The 15,393-nt window shown below is 50.5% G+C and overlaps 1 protein-coding gene across 6 annotated transcripts in view; it reads right to left on the minus strand.

The window, feature by feature from the left end:
• Positions 1-15,393, minus strand: part of VPS13D (vacuolar protein sorting 13 homolog D) — a 216,589-nt gene that overhangs the window by 15,343 nt on the left and 185,853 nt on the right. The window contains exon 69 of one of the 6 annotated variants that reach the window (XM_025048629.1): positions 128-402. The exons of the other annotated variants lie outside the window; for them this stretch is intronic. Within the exon in view, the coding sequence (XP_024904397.1) occupies positions 396-402 (7 nt within the window). The 3' untranslated portion in view covers positions 128-395. Of the gene's footprint in view, positions 1-127; positions 403-15,393 lie in introns of those variants that run through there. 6 annotated transcript variants of the gene reach the window in all.

Raw genomic sequence — 15,393 nt, forward strand, 5'->3', positions numbered from 1 at the left:
GTCCGATACACTGCTGGCCATGTGTGGCTAATGAGCCCCTGAAATGTGGCCAGTGTGACTAAGGAACTGAAGTTTTAGAATGTAAATTAAAGAAAACATAAGTTTTGTACTAGACGGCACTGGCCTGGACTCTTACGTGTTTGCTGCTTCGATGCGTACAGAACGGCGTCTGGGCGTCTTCTCGCCCCACCCTCTCCTTCCACCTAAAGGGCGATGGCGTCCAAGGATGAGAACGCCTGCCATGGGCGCCAGAGCAGAAAGGCCGCCTTCCGAGCTCCTCAGGCCCCCACGGACGGACCGTCGGGACCGTCTCCTGGCCTCTCCTGGTCCACTTGCTCCTCTTCTCATGATCACCTTTATGCCGAGACCGGCTGCGTCTAGGGCTGGGTCTGGCACTACATCCTGGGGATAACAGATCGTTAAACCAGGGGTGGCAAAACCCCACCCACTCACCTCTCATTAGCTGACAGCGTCTCTTACTAACACTCGACATAAAAGGTAGTTTACGACGTGAGTCTATTTCGTGCACACGCAGCAACTCTGCCTCCACAGACCTTTGTTCAGCCAGAGGTCTGTGGTGTGCATTTAATTGCTGCCAGCTGGGGGTTGGTCGGCCATTTTGAGGCTTCGGCTGCTGCGGTTTATAAATTTCACAGTGTACAGAAAGAAGCAGGCCTTCCAGTCAACCAGCTAATCCAGAATGTCAGCACCAAGCCAACGTGAGCTTTGAACTCCAGGAGCATGTCAGGGAGTCGGCTGCACGGCCTGGACCACTCGCCCCCGAGGGACGGGGCTGCTGATACAGTGGCTGATACACTGCAGATACACCCAGCGAGGGAGATCAATACAGAAGAAGCCTGCATCTGGCCAGTGCTATCTGACACGTACCGGAGGCCCCAAACCGGTCTGAGTAATGAAAACAATCCATGTCATTTTCTTTAAGCAACAATAAATCCAAACAAGGTGACACAGGAAGATCTAACCAGTTCCACTCGGTCGATCTTGCCTTTCAGCCTGAGGGTCTACAGTTGGCCAGCCAGTATTTGTTCTTCGCTTCTATGATGAGTAACTATGTCATAGTTCTATTAGTTGAAGACAGATGTTGTACACACAGACACGTACCCCTGTGTGGCTTAAGTTATCAGTCGGTTGAGAAATCTGTCACGGCCAATGTCTGTCAACCAAGTGAGGTTCAAAAACAATCAGTGAACGAGGAGAAAGTGTGTGTGTCAAACGTGGGACTTCCTAGTCTCACAGAATGTTTACTCGACTGCTGACTGCCCTCTTCCTCGGGGGCGGTGTGTACTGACCCCAACAAGTGATGGACTGTGCTTGCATCTACTTTATGTGTGTGTCCGAGACTTTTGTTTTAATTAAATATCTTACTGATATATACTGTGCTCGACTGGGCACAAACAAGTAGGCTGAGAACAGAAGGTCGACCCAGACCATCTCTTCAAATACTGTTAATAGATAACAGCTACAAGATACCAAGAATCTTGGCTGAATGGTTCAAACATTCGTCAGTGCCCTAAAAGGAACTCAATCCTCTGTCTAAACAGCACTCTGCACTGCAGTGTAGGAATCGGCTAAAACTTCCTCCGACAGCAGCTGAAGTAGTTTGTGGAAGTTCAAGATGCCGGCCGTGCCATGCGCTGTGCCTGACCTCTGACCTACAGTGCCCTTCTCCCCACAAAGCACTCCCGAAAGCTCAGCAGGCAAGGTATCCTTCTGCACAGATTCCACTTATTTCAACGGAAACAAATCAGAGAGGGCTCTGCGAGAAGAGGGAACGCTCCAGAGCTTGGCTTCGTTTACATCAGAAATTCTTCCTCACAGTTCCATGCCAAACACATCCACTTTCTAGAACCTACCCAAAGATAGCGTTCAATCTACAGGTTTATTAATAACTATTGAGCTTTGACCGCATTAAACTTTGAACCAAGAAAACTGTACCAAATATCAATTATGACAATTTGGACTCTAGACACATGACAAAAATAAGCTAGGCAGAAAGGAGCCCTAAATGGGACACGTAGCCGAGGATCCAGACTGAGGCAGCCAGGAAAACGAGTCCGCTCAGAGCCTGGGGACGGCTCGTGCTGCCTCTGCCCCGCTACGCACCGTTTCATGAGCATTCCCCGACTATCACACGCACAGGCCAGCGCCAGGCCTTCAGGAGTGAATCACGTTTCCTGGGAGCGTATCGGAGTCTAACGGGAGATAAACAGAATCGAGCAGCAACGGCTGACAGGACGGGCTCTGGGGCCTGGCTGCCTGGGGCTGAATCCCAGTCCCACCATTTACAAACTTCCACCTACGGCAAGTTGTGTGAACTCTTGGAGCATCGGTTTCCTCATCTACAGAATGGGGATGATGATAACGGGGATGTTGTGAGCCGTCAGTCAGTCGATACGGGTATAGCGGTTACCACAGCACCTGGTACATAACAAACACTCAGGAAAATGCTCCCTATGATGATGGTGATGATGCAGCGCCCGTGGAGGGGGCCACGGATAAACAAGGGGGGCCCCAACCTCGCTCGGGCGGCAGAAGCCCAAGGCGGGCCAGGGTCCAACGTCCAACCTTTCTCACTTCGTTTTCTTACTGGGGAAACGGCTTCAAACTGAAATAGTCTCCTTTCCCTCTTGTTAACAACATTCTACTTACCTCTCCCCGGAGTTCTGAAGGCATCTGTGTAACAACACATAAAACCCCGCATTGTATTGCTGCGATTGTAAATGTGGTAAAGATGTTGATTCACGTAATCGTTAGAAATTCTATTACTGTTGCTGTTAAGTTTTTGGTAATTTGACATCCTGCAGTGGGGGACCACATTTCCTGGGCTGGGTTTTCTCCCATCAGTGGGATTCACACCTGACTTGTTTATAGGGGTCAAGGCTTCCTACAACCTAACACATGTTTTGGGGACCCCATGACATTGCAACCGTGACAGCTGGTAGGACTAATGCCAACAGATCTGCCTGCTGGGATTTAAACTCTAAGAACAAAACCATTCCAGAGGTAGTTTTTTCCCTGTCAACTAACTGCCTCGGGGTGAGACTACCTGTTCCTGCGGCTGGGGGAGGGGCGAAGCAGACTGGTTTCATAACGAATTCCCACCAAGTGTTCACTGTCACCGTGAGACTGCGGCCCCACAGGGCTGGAGTTCCACAATGCCTAACATGCATTCTGGGGTTGCTCTGCTTTAAGAAAAAAAAAAAAAAAGTAGACAACTTATAAAGTGGCTTGCAACTTTCAACGTCATCACAAAAATGAGGCATTTTGTAAATGCAGGCTTCATCTGTGTTCTAAGTACAACACTCTGAATCAGAGTGTAGTGCTTATTACAGGTGTCCCTCAAGCCATCGCCAAATTCCCTGCTACACTGTCACCTCTCATGCCAATCCCAAGATATTTCACATGGGCCAAAATATGCAATTCCTGGTAACTTCATTTTGTGGCTGTTAAGTACAAATCCTAATGATAATAAGCTGACTAAACTAAATAAACCAGATATTTTCAGACTGACTGCTAGCAAATTACGTAATTTAAAGAAGTCTTTATATTCTCTCTCTTCTCCCCAGAGCCGATCTCTTTTAAGAGACAGATGACATACAGGAGCGTGGTGGTACAGAGGACACAAGGCTCTGGAAGAAGACCAGCAGAGGCCGGAATCCCAGCCCAGCTCCTTACTGGCTGAGGGATCGTGAAGAAGCTACGCGGTCGCCCTCCGCCTTAGGTGAGCGCGTACTGGTTTGAAAGTGTCGAGATGACACATGAGGAGGGCACAGCACAGTGCCTGGCACATGACAGTCACAAAAGTGGTCTCCCTCCTGCCCTTACTCAGAATTAATGGGCGGCAAGTCAAATTAAGATACCAAAATGCAAAACTTTTGAAATGTAGATTTAAAATTTTAGTCACTATGGGAGACCTGACTTAGTGAATATGTAGGAGTGACTTGTCAAATGTTCAGATACTGAGCTGTTTTCTAAAGAACCAGGGCCTACGTGTTTATTCACTTGGCCTGTCCCATCCACACCTTCTTTGCTTAAAGAAAAAGAATTTTTTAAAAGCTAAAGCTAAACAACCCAGCAGTTCAAGGAATTATACCAAACGTTGAATTCTTAGAACTGGAATAATAATTTTAGAACACACTGCCATTAATAAAGTTCACCGTAACAGAGGTTTCCAGTGGTGGAGCACGTCCTCTACATGGAGTTTGTCAAACAGCCTGAATCCATCCGGCCCCTGAAAATGGAGCTGCCCTGGCTGAAGAGGGGCCGGCCGTGTCCTTTGTGACCCCCCGCCCCGGGGCACCTCAGTTGTGTGAAGGGCCCTCCTTCAGGACCAAAGCAGAGCAGGTATGGCGCCTGCTCTGTGATTCATTTATTTGCTATTTCAAGACTACCCATCACTCAGGCCGGATGTTTTATACAACCTTTTACTATCAAATAGAGTACAGTGGAGGGTGAGTTGGGAAAAAAAAAAAAAAAAAACACTTCAAAAACGGACAAGGACTAAAAATTAACAACTGTCGTGAGGATGACAATTTCGGCACAGCTGTCACACTCACAGGAGTAAACAGGACTGGCTTCAGGCCCTGAGGTTGGACATCAGGAGGTAGGGGGAGAAACTGAGACTCCAGGAGGGTCCCAGAGCCAGCCGATGACACCTTCCCAGCCCCCAGTCGTTCCCAGGCAGCGGTGTGTGTCTGACCCAACCATGACCTGGACAGTGTGCAGAGAGCTGGATGGAAGCTACGTGGACTCCGAGCTTTCTGTCTCTCCTCCGTGCCGTTTTACCCCCGCACCTAGGACAGTGCCCAGCACACAGTGGGTGTGCAAGACACACACGAGACCAGCGGCCACAAGCCCGTTACAACTGGTGGCAGGAGAGCCACAGCTGCTGCTTCCGAAGCCAAGAGGGTGGGGCGGGCAGTCTGTCGTGGAACTCCTCCCAGATGAGCCGGGAGTTGGTAAGGACCCAGGGACCCCTGAGGCATAAGGATGCTGGCCATTCCTTCACGGAGGGACACTAGAAAGTTACCGACCTCGGTCATGTTCTCCCGGGGGCACCTGGCGAGCGGCCTGGTGGCCTTGGGGGAATGTGCACGCCTGCGCTCTCCCAGGAAGTGAAAGAGCAGCGAGGCCTGGCTCCCTGCGGACAGCCCGGTCCAGCCCTGACGCTCAGCACGGGGGCAGCTCAGAACCTTCGGGCCGCGGTCACCGGTTCTCCGCACTAGCTCACATTCCAAGGACTCCTTTCAAAGGGTTTTTACTGTATGGCTTTCATTATTTCCGTCCCAACTTTTAGGCTCTTTTGACTTAAAGAAACCAACTACCTACTCCTCATCTTCTTCTGACCAGCTGGTGCTTTTTTGTTTGTCCTCAAATTTAGCCTCTGGCCAAGCTCTCTCAAAATGCCAAGGCCACCTCTAATCAAATCTGCCCCTCTATGAGCAAGAGATGGCACCTTCTCTTTGAACTTGTGTCAAACTGGCTCTGGCCCTTCGTTCCAATGCCCTCAAGAGCATCTTGGATTTTTCAGTGTCCTGGCTGTTGTTACAGTAACGGGTCACAAAGCCAGAGCAGGAACAATGCGTGGAGGACACTCATGTGTCCGAGCGGGGACTAGGTTCAGCGGTGTCTTTTCTCTCTGGACAGGAAGGAAGCAGAACACAAGCCGGCAGCTCGGCGATGCCCTTTGGTGCCTCTACGAGGGGTCCGTTTCTGCCTAGTGCCATGATGTTCAACGTGGTGACAAAAGATTATTGTTTACTCGGTGATAAGAAGGTCAAGCTGCCTTATAATTAAGTGCCGCCAGTGTGAACATGAATGGGGCTGATCGGCAGAGTCCATCCGCCCTTGGCAAACTGGTTTGTTTGGTCTGGACAGCAAACAACATTCCACACTACTGGATTTTTTTTCCTCCCAGATCCCCTGCGGCCTCATCACCCCTGAACCTTTTTTAAAAATTACAATCTGTTCTGCTGTCTCGAGTTACATTCTGTAAATAATAAGCAACACTGATGAAATGCAAAAAGCTGAAAATTCGTAAAGCAGAAAGATCTGCAGTATGTCCCACATCTGTGTCACATTAAATATGCACTCAACAGATTTGCTGATTCCCGTCTAATCAGCACACTAGGGTGACGTGAGCCAGAAAGGCTCTCATGCTACATGCCACGGCAGGGCCGAGGGCCACCAGAGGCGGGCAAGGAGGGGCAGGAGCTGGCACCGTGAGGTGGAGGTGCCGAGCCCACCACACGGATGACACCTGAGCCAGCTCGCTCAGCTCTGTTTCGTGTGCATCACAGACTGGTGGGTCCCTGCTGTGGTCGGATCACGGGACAGCAACTGCTCAGAGCCCTCCTCCAGTCCCCAGTGTGGCTGAAACTGGGCCCGTGGCGGTTAAACCAAATAACAGGTTTTAATGACACAATATCTTATTTGAAGGAATTGGCTCCCTATATGTTAAAATGACTACAAAATAAAAATAGAACAGAAGGAAACCAATCAAAGTCCAATTGGCAAACTGCATAGAGGCTACTAGGGATGGTAGTTGCTATGCCAGGCAGAATCTGATCCCATATTTTTTCTTGTAAGCATTTTACACACACTTACACACACATAAGTGCATGTGCGTGCACGTGAGGGCGGGCACTCGTACTCCTATTTAAGAATAATTGGCAGAGCATGAGAGAGAAATTGGCATGTTTTAAACTTGTGGCTTTGCGCTAGCTCCCTGAATGATTAGATGGCTCCATGTTGGGGAAAAAAAAAAAAACACCAACAGACTCGGACTCAACAAAGAGTCTTTAGCAGAGGAGCATGGGAGCCTCCAAGGACACTCTTTGGAAAAACTTAGTGTATCGCCACCTCAACCAGCTCTTACATCTGGATTTTTCCATTGACCTTAGGTGAGAAGACACCGAAATGAGACTGGTGGGCCACCGGGGTCCACAGAATGTCTCCACAGCTGCATTTATTGAGCCTTCTGCACTGGGCAGGCTCATCTTCACGGCCTTCTTATAGGAACATGTTTTATTGGTATTCTATTTCGTGGAGGAGGAAATGCAATGCCCAAGAGAGATGATGAAGTTTGTCCAAAGCCATTCGACTGGTTAAGTGGCAAAGACTAACTTGATCTTGGGTTTTCCTGATTTTCTTGGACTCAATAAAGTTATCTCCAGCATGACGGTTGATGAAAATCTCTTTAATGTGTACACTGAGTCCATCACTGTGTTAAGCATTCTGGAGATCCTGGAGGGCCGCCAAGGAAGGCTATCACATGACCTCAAGGAGCTTACAATTCAATTGAGAAGATAAGACCTATGTACTTGAAACGACTGTAGAAGACCATGCACTGGTGACGACAGAGCTGAGGTGGCCCTGGCACCACACACTAGAGGGCAGGGTGGGCTTCCTGGGAAGGGCAGGCTCCACGCAGGGCCCGCTTAAGGCGGAGCAGTCTGAATGACTACGACAACGTATGGCATCGGGCATCAGTACTGACCGGCCAAGTTTCACAGTAGGAACTGGGGGAGAAACAAATAACAAGACAGAAGCCAGTTAAGAGACCACACTGCAACCTAGAAGCTACCTGAGGGATGCCTCGGTGCTAATGCTAAAGCGAGTGACTGAAGACCTACGAACTGCGACAAAGGCACGACGCAGACCTCACCTTCCATGAATGAAATTCGCCGAGCAGCTACTCTAAATTTCATTAATATTTGGGAAAAAAATAGATACATACTAACAGGGATGAGACATTGATAAAATGACAACTATCGAGAGGGTAGGCTCAACAAATACGCTGAAAAGGAAGACAAATTCTGACCTGAAGGGGTTTAAAAAGGATGCGGGGTGGGCAAAGATGATGCAAGGATAATTCACGAAAGAAAAAATTCACACGGCCAACTGAAATAGGAAAAGATGATTCGACACTTGTAATAAAGAAATCCAAGTAGTAACACTGCGACATTCACTCTCGCAGATCGGCAGAGACAGAAGAGTCTTTCTTCTCTGAGCAATTCTCGACTGAAGCTTGAGTGAACAGCAGGCTGGGAGAAGGCTGGAGAAATGGGCCCCCTCCATCACCACGAGTGGGAGTATAGGGTTTCGACTTCTTAGAGGACAATTTGCAATGTGTCTCAAAATAGAAAAACGCATATGCCCTTCAACCTAGCAATTTTATTTTAGGAAATTTACCCTAAAGAGAGATTTACGTACACATGAGAAGAAATGTGCAAAAGATGCTTACGATAGCAAAAAATGGGAACCATCCATCACTAAAGAACTACCTAAGTGTACCATTGTATATACGTCATTAAATATTACATAAATGTTAAAAAGGATGATTTATTTTTGAAATGGAAAGATTTTCTAGAGTCAGTGTTGGGTGAAAAAAGGTTAGACATCAATACGGCTTCTCCTATTCATGTAAAATCACATACGTGCACATCTGTGTACGTGTGTGTGTACGTGTGTGTGTGTGTGTACTGGGTCTACATTCCTACATAACCCAGCAGGGTCACCATTATTAGCCTTTTGGTGAGTATTAATGGCCAGTGGGATTGAGTTCTTTTTCTTTTTTAAAATGGAAATCATAGCACCTGTCTAATTGGTTTGCTATAAGAATGAAAGAGATAATTACTGCAAGGCCTTTGGAACAGTGTCTATACGCTGTACGTACTTACATATTGTTTGAATTCTCAGAAAAGTTTACATTTGTATGTATCTTTAAACTCAAACGCTAGAACTAATTTTTAAAAAGATGATTCAGGGAGCAGTCAGGCACAAACAGCAGAGTGTCTAAAGTACACTTAAGAAGCAAAGCATGAATGAGTACCAATTCCTATCATCACCTACTATAAACACGCACGGGCTGGGTGCAGACTTGGAAAGAATGAGTCAGAACGGCCAGGCCTCGTCTGGAATGGCTTTCTTGTGAGGAAGGGGCCATGGGCTGACTGTTCCTCTGAATGCCACTTCTCTCAAGACTGGTAGGTCGGGCCTATGCTATGCTGGATGGTGGCGAGGGTCAGGGAGTTGCTTTGTCAACCCGAGGGTGCTTTTTGACCCTGAACAGGGAGAGAGAAGGCTTCTCTTGCTTGTAGTAACTGACCAGCTCGGAGCAACATGTCCTGACTGACAAGTGGGAGGGGCCGGGCAGGGCTAAAATGGACCCAGGTGCTCATAGCACGTTCTCTAACAAGCCCCATGAAGGGAGACATGAATTGCAAAAGGGGTGCTCTAAGAATGGGTAAAAGCAAAAGCACTCTGCCCCCCAGCTTGCCCGAAATTCCCTTCCTGCTAACACAGGGAGGGAGAACATCTGGAACCGGTTTCAAGGCTCTCCAGCTGCAGAGCCACTAGAGTGAAGTTCGTGTTTCATTGGAAATTGCATTTCAGGGGCTTATAGACTGTCCTTTCTGATTCTCATCAGGGTGAAGTACAGCCTAGAAGACAAGCTGGTTCAGAGACCAAATCAGCTTCGCTTTGAAATGTTCCCCTTTCCCCATCCCCCTTTGAAAGCAGAATTAATGGCCCAGGTGGTGAGAAATCAAAAAATGAAAGGAAAGGACTTGGGGTCATCTCAGGTGCATTTCTACGCCTTTATAAAAATCAGGCATGCACCCCCTGGGTCAGAGCTGACACCAAGACTTCAGAGCACTTGTCCTCCTAGGAAACAAGAACCAACCAGACTGAATCCATTTAAATCGTCAGACTGGGGCTTGCCTCTATAGGACTAGAAAAAAATGTGGAGTCGAAATGTATCTGAACTTGTTGAGAGCCAGGGAGGCAGTGAGGAAAGATGCTAGACCCTTTCTGACGAACCTGGTGCCAGCTGCTGCTCACGCCCCACCGTGTGTTTTTGGCAGTTGGCCTCTCCGGGCCCCGGGACACGGGCTTGCGAGAGCAAAGCCTGGTTAGCGGTCGGCGCCAGTGCTTCCGCCTGGGCCTCACTGCCTCTGGGAGAAGCAGGTGCATCCGGGAGTCTGTCCGGGGCGGAGGCGACAGCACCCGTCCTACGGAGCTGATGGTGAAACCCCTGCTCCAGCCCCTCCTGCCAGCAGAGAGTTTGTTTCTCTCCCTGGACCTGGGGGGCAGAGGCAGTTAGGGAGGGCAGGCCCCTGGCTTTCCAAAGACCGAGTTCGGGGTGCAAAGAAGCAGGCAGGCCTTGGATACCACTGATGCCCACAGAAAGTGAGTCACACAAGACAAGAGGTGACTCTTCAGCTGTCACTCTTTATTTTATTGCTCCCTCTCCAAAGGACCACTGACGCCAGAAGCTCGGACCAGATTTCCTTCCGTATGTTACATAAAGCGCTGGAACTTTCGAGTCCTTTCCGTCTGAAGATTTTTGCAGATAAGAACTTCTATAAATCCCAGTTAGTGGATGACCTGGCTACCTCCTGGCATCTGCTGTCATCGTGAAACTGACGAAAACAATTCAAAAGAGCAGCAGCCTTCCAAGTCAACTGCTCGCTGCTCTCCCAGCATTTCTCTCCTGACACCCCATGACTAGCCACAGCACAGCTACCTGATGCAAAATGAGCTCATCCACGTGACCAGGAGAGCCCCAAATAGGTGCCCCATTAAAAGACAGGAGTACCAAGGTCTGGAGCCCAGACCATAGTTAGCTCCATCCAGGGATTCACCACCAGAGCCTACTTCCAGGCTTTTCAAGCACCTTGACCATGGAAGCATAACGAAATATAGAATCTGACAATCACATAGCTGGCCAGCCCTCCAATCTCTTCGACGTCCAGAAGCCTTTTCTTAGGCCCCATAGCACAAAATAAACAGAAGTTATTCTTGGCCACCAAAAGAAGGTGAGCACATGCTACTTGGACATTTTCCTTCCAAGGCTGCCTGTACTGTGTACCTGCCAGAGTTCCCAGGTGACCAGCTGGTGAAAGACGGCCCTGGCTGGATGGCAGAGCGAAGACAACTTGGAGCCAGGACATGTGTCTACTGTGTTGTGAAACTGACAAGTTCTGAACTTGGAAGGCTACTATGGTTCATCATTTGGGAAGGGGTCGGGGGATGGGGGTGATGGCGCGCCGAAGAAAGGACTAGGGACAGCACAGCTCCTGGACACAGAGCTCGGCGACCTAGTTCTAGGTCAAGTTGGTCCGGGGTGAGAGCAAATGCTAAGCACCCTTCACACTGCGAGGTCCAAAGTTTGTAGACCTTCTCTCCTAACTGCATCAGCATCTTTCCCCAAATCTTCTGGGTCACAGGCAGATATCCAATTCCTACCCTCCACATCCAACAATCAAAAGGAAGTGATCTGAGACCTGTAAGATACCTCGGATTTAAATCACGGCATCTTCTGCTGGGAGAGACCAAGAGATGCCCCGGAAGGAACGCAGTAGTTAGGAGTTGTGTGCTCTGCGCTCAGATTGCCAGCGTTCAGATGCTGGTTCCTTCTCTCACTGCCTTTGAGATCTTAGACAAGTTATGTGACATCTCTGTGCCTCAATTTTCCCATCTGTAAAAATGGGGAAAACATAGCACCCACCTGACTGGGCTGTCGTGAGGGTGAATAGTCACACGAGTGAGATGCTTAGCACAGTGAGTGGCTCGTGTAAGCCCTCAGTATTTGGAGCATCATCATTCAGAGCACAGGGAGCTGCCTGAGGTCGTGTGTGCTGCAGACAAGCTGGAGCGGAAGTGACAGAAATCCACGTCGTGCTCGGGCATGGATGAAGGACAGGCAAGTCCCCAGTTTGGCCAAAGTATGCACCTGGCTGATGACACGATAGGACTACACCACCCCATAACCCATTCCTCCCCTAGGGTCCTCTGAACGCAGGCAGCCCGTTCTCTCCGACTACCCTCGCACCAAAATCTTGTTTGTCCATTTAGTCAGCGCAGTATGACTGCGAGACCCCAGACGTCCCCTGGCCTCGCTGCGACCGTGTGCCTATCTCCCCACGCCCCCGCCGCCGGTGGGGGAGCCGAGGCCCCGTGGGGTGCCTGCCTCTGCCAGTCAGCATACAGGGCTAACAGGCCGTTCCATGGGACACCCCGCCACTGCCCCATTCCAGCATTTAGGCTTGGCCATGGGTGGCCAGAAGGAGAGGCTCTTCACGGGCTTCGACGAGGTTGGGCAGTGGGGAGGCCAAGGACACCACCCCGAGTCCCGGCGGCTGGATGGGAACGCTCCGCCGTCGGTGCTCGACCCCCTCTGCCACCAGCGCACCCTCCTGGGGACACGCAGGCTTCCTGCTGTGTCAGCCCGTTTCCTTCAGCAACGTCATGCTGCACGCAGGGCGCCGCCCCGCACGCAGCACTGCAGTGTCCCGTTTCTGGCCGGGGAGGAGGGAACCATCACTGCGCCCCGACCCTCTGTGCGCGGCGTTTCTTCCCTCTCCCCAGTCCCGAAAAGCGCGGTGTGAAGAAGGGACACGCGCAGGCTCTCCTTTCTGACCTCAGACGGGCAAGCTCTGAATGGCAGCTGGGCCTGCTGCATGCAGTGTGAGGGGGTTAAACAGGACAGCCTCGACTCTCCATAAACTTTTGCCCTGTGGATATGTACTCATTGGCGGCAGTACAAGACTCGAGCTGTATTACACGCCTTAACGATATGGTTCAACTGTCGGTCAGGCTTGGGCCTGGCACCGGGCCAGACCGCAATCAATGGGACACAGAACCTCCCCCTTTCAGATCATCACGAAGGCTCATATTATCTCCTTTTCGTCGTGCTGGTTAAATTTATGGAGCAGAACCCCGAAGCCGCATTCCTCGGCCGGGGCCGGCCCACGCGGCCCGCCCTCCCTCTGTTCGGTGCTGTAAGTGAGCCGAGCTTCGGACGGCTGCGGGGCTGTTAGTTCAGGCCCTGACTGTTTGCTCATGGCTGAAATGAAGAGAGTTCAGTGGAAGGGCAAAAGGACAGCCCGAGTGCAAACCCCACCCCAGCAGGCCCTGGGCCCCACGCGCAGGCCCCGGGCCGCGCCTGAGCGGACGGCTGCACTCTGTTCCCACAAAGCAAGATCTGCAGGCCGATCTCCGATAAACCCTCTGTGAACCGGCCACCAAGTCCTCCTGCATCGCACCCCCACGTGGACTTGTGGGTTCTCGAGTCCCATGGGAGGCAAGCTGGCCCCTGAGACAGGCAAGGCTCAAACGAGCCGCAGCTGTACAGCCACGTCCTGGTCTTCCCAGGTCCCACGGGGGATGCAAATGCAAACACTGACGAGTTGCTGGTCTCCTTTTAATGTTAATTCAGAAGAAAGTAAACTCGTCTCCAGGCCTGGCTACCAGGGTGGGTACGTGAGCAGTGCCCATGAACATGCGTGTGTGCTCATGTGCGCAGAAAGGAGGGGTCCGCGGCAGATTCGGTCTCTGGAATCAAGCAGGAGAAGGCCCCACGCATGAGCCCCCCGAGTGTGCCCATGTGCTCTCATCCTTGATCTTTAAATACCTCTGATTTACGTACGAAGGGTGAAGCAGCAGCCCGATGGACAGGACCTCACTCTAGTTTACTCCCCTTGAGGGGTGCCTCTGTGGCTCACCCCAGGGGATGAGGTCTGACGACTGGTGGGGCGAGTCCGGGCACACCACGGGAGGAGCTGCGGCCCTACGGCTCACTGCGCACGTCTGGTGCCTTGGTGTGGGTCTACCTGTCAAACGAGGCTGGACGTCTGGAACGGTTGCTAGAAACCTCCTAGCCGAGGCTCAGGCGTAAGAGGGAGAAGGTATAAGCAGAAAAGAGAGAAAAAGCCCCAACTCCAAACCAAATCAAAGGCATGGGGAGAGGATAAGGCAGGAAGCCTTTGAGGGGGACCATGCTGACACTTAAGTGCTTTCCCGCCAGCTCTGTCTTTCGGCTGCTGCTATGCAATCCTAGACGAGGGCCCGCGCTTGCTTAAAAACAAAACCAGAAATCCCATACTAGTGACAACACGCAAAAGGGCATCTTCCAGTTCTGGGCAGAGGCGACCGCCTTTGGAGGGCTCTCGTGAGGCCAGTGATCTGTTTGGAATCAGAGCCTGGTTCAGCCTGAAGGTAAAAGAAAAGTCAGCTTCCCGAACCAAGTATTTCTGAATGGGAACAGCGCCTACATCCTCACGCTTCCCTAGCTAAGTTCCCTCCCTCACCCACTGTGTTGGCACTTAGGTGCGAGCTAATGAATTTGTCATTCCGAAGCCTGAAGCACCTTTTGGGGGGTAGAAAGGAGATGCCATGGAATGAAAGGATCACAGAAAACTGTCACTTGCAATTGAGAACCGCTTTTCTTATGGTAATGCTTCTATTGTATATTACTAGCTCTGGTTTGTTAAAAATAGAATTTATAGAGAACCACTTAAGTCAGGAAAGAAGAGGCCAGAAAGAGTTAGGTAGGCTAATTTAGGAAATTCTCAAGAAAAATGTGTAATCCATTCACTCTGTCTCCAGGTAGTCGTATCTCAAGTTCAGGGTTCAATTAAGTCTGTAGTCATAACAAAGCCTCACATCTCCCAGGACAATCTACTCAGCACTGCACACACATTATCACACAGGTTACATCAATGCTCGTAAATAAACCCGTCTCGGTTAGGTGTCGGTGCGTAACAGGAGGGCTCCTGGAGGCTTAGTTTGGGCCCATCGTGAGCCCAGATGCATCGAGATTCCCTGATACATTAAAATTTGGAAAACTGGACCCACCCCTGAGAATGAGACTCTGTTACAGGCCAAGACAGATGGAGAACCCGTCAGCAGTGACCTGGATGCTCCCACTTCCTGCTGGGCTGTCTCCATCTCAGGGTCACTTTGATGACCATATTCCAGGGACATACAACCATGAACAAAGAGGTCAGACTCCAAAAATGCAGGAACACAAGCTGCTCACAAACAGGATGCAGCAGCAGCCACGACACAGGCCCGGAGCTGCCATCGGCGGACTGGCTGCTGCCCACGCTTCTGTCCACGAGCCACTCAGCACTGCTGTCTACTCTAGTGCCGTGGGCAGGGCGAAGACTTGATACTAGTTTGAGAACTAAAAGGAAACATGCTTTGGAATTCGCTTTTTCACACCACACACATCCCTTCTTGGTGCAAAATGGCCTCTGGAAAGGCTTTTTTTTCCATATTGATTTCTCGGCTATTGGCTAAAAGAAACTAAACATCCAAGTACCTCTGCAATGACCACGCACGTGGGAGCGGTCCATGACAACGGTTTGCCTGGATGTTGCATGTCATGCAGGCTGTCCTCACGCCCTCCCCCCATGTGATCTGCCTGCCACATCTGGGGCCACTTGAGTTTTCCCGAGGTAAGATCAGAGGAAGGGCTGAAGCAGTGACAGGGCAGGCCTAGCCACAGATCTGACCCCTCGGGGGATTAGATGTGACCAGCTTAAATGGTGCTGAGCCTGGCTGAGGTTTGGACTAAGGCCAAGG

This window comes from Pteropus alecto, unplaced genomic scaffold (assembly GCF_000325575.1).
Source record: "Pteropus alecto unplaced genomic scaffold, ASM32557v1 scaffold125, whole genome shotgun sequence".
In the NCBI taxonomy this organism is placed as follows: domain Eukaryota; kingdom Metazoa; phylum Chordata; class Mammalia; order Chiroptera; family Pteropodidae; genus Pteropus; species Pteropus alecto.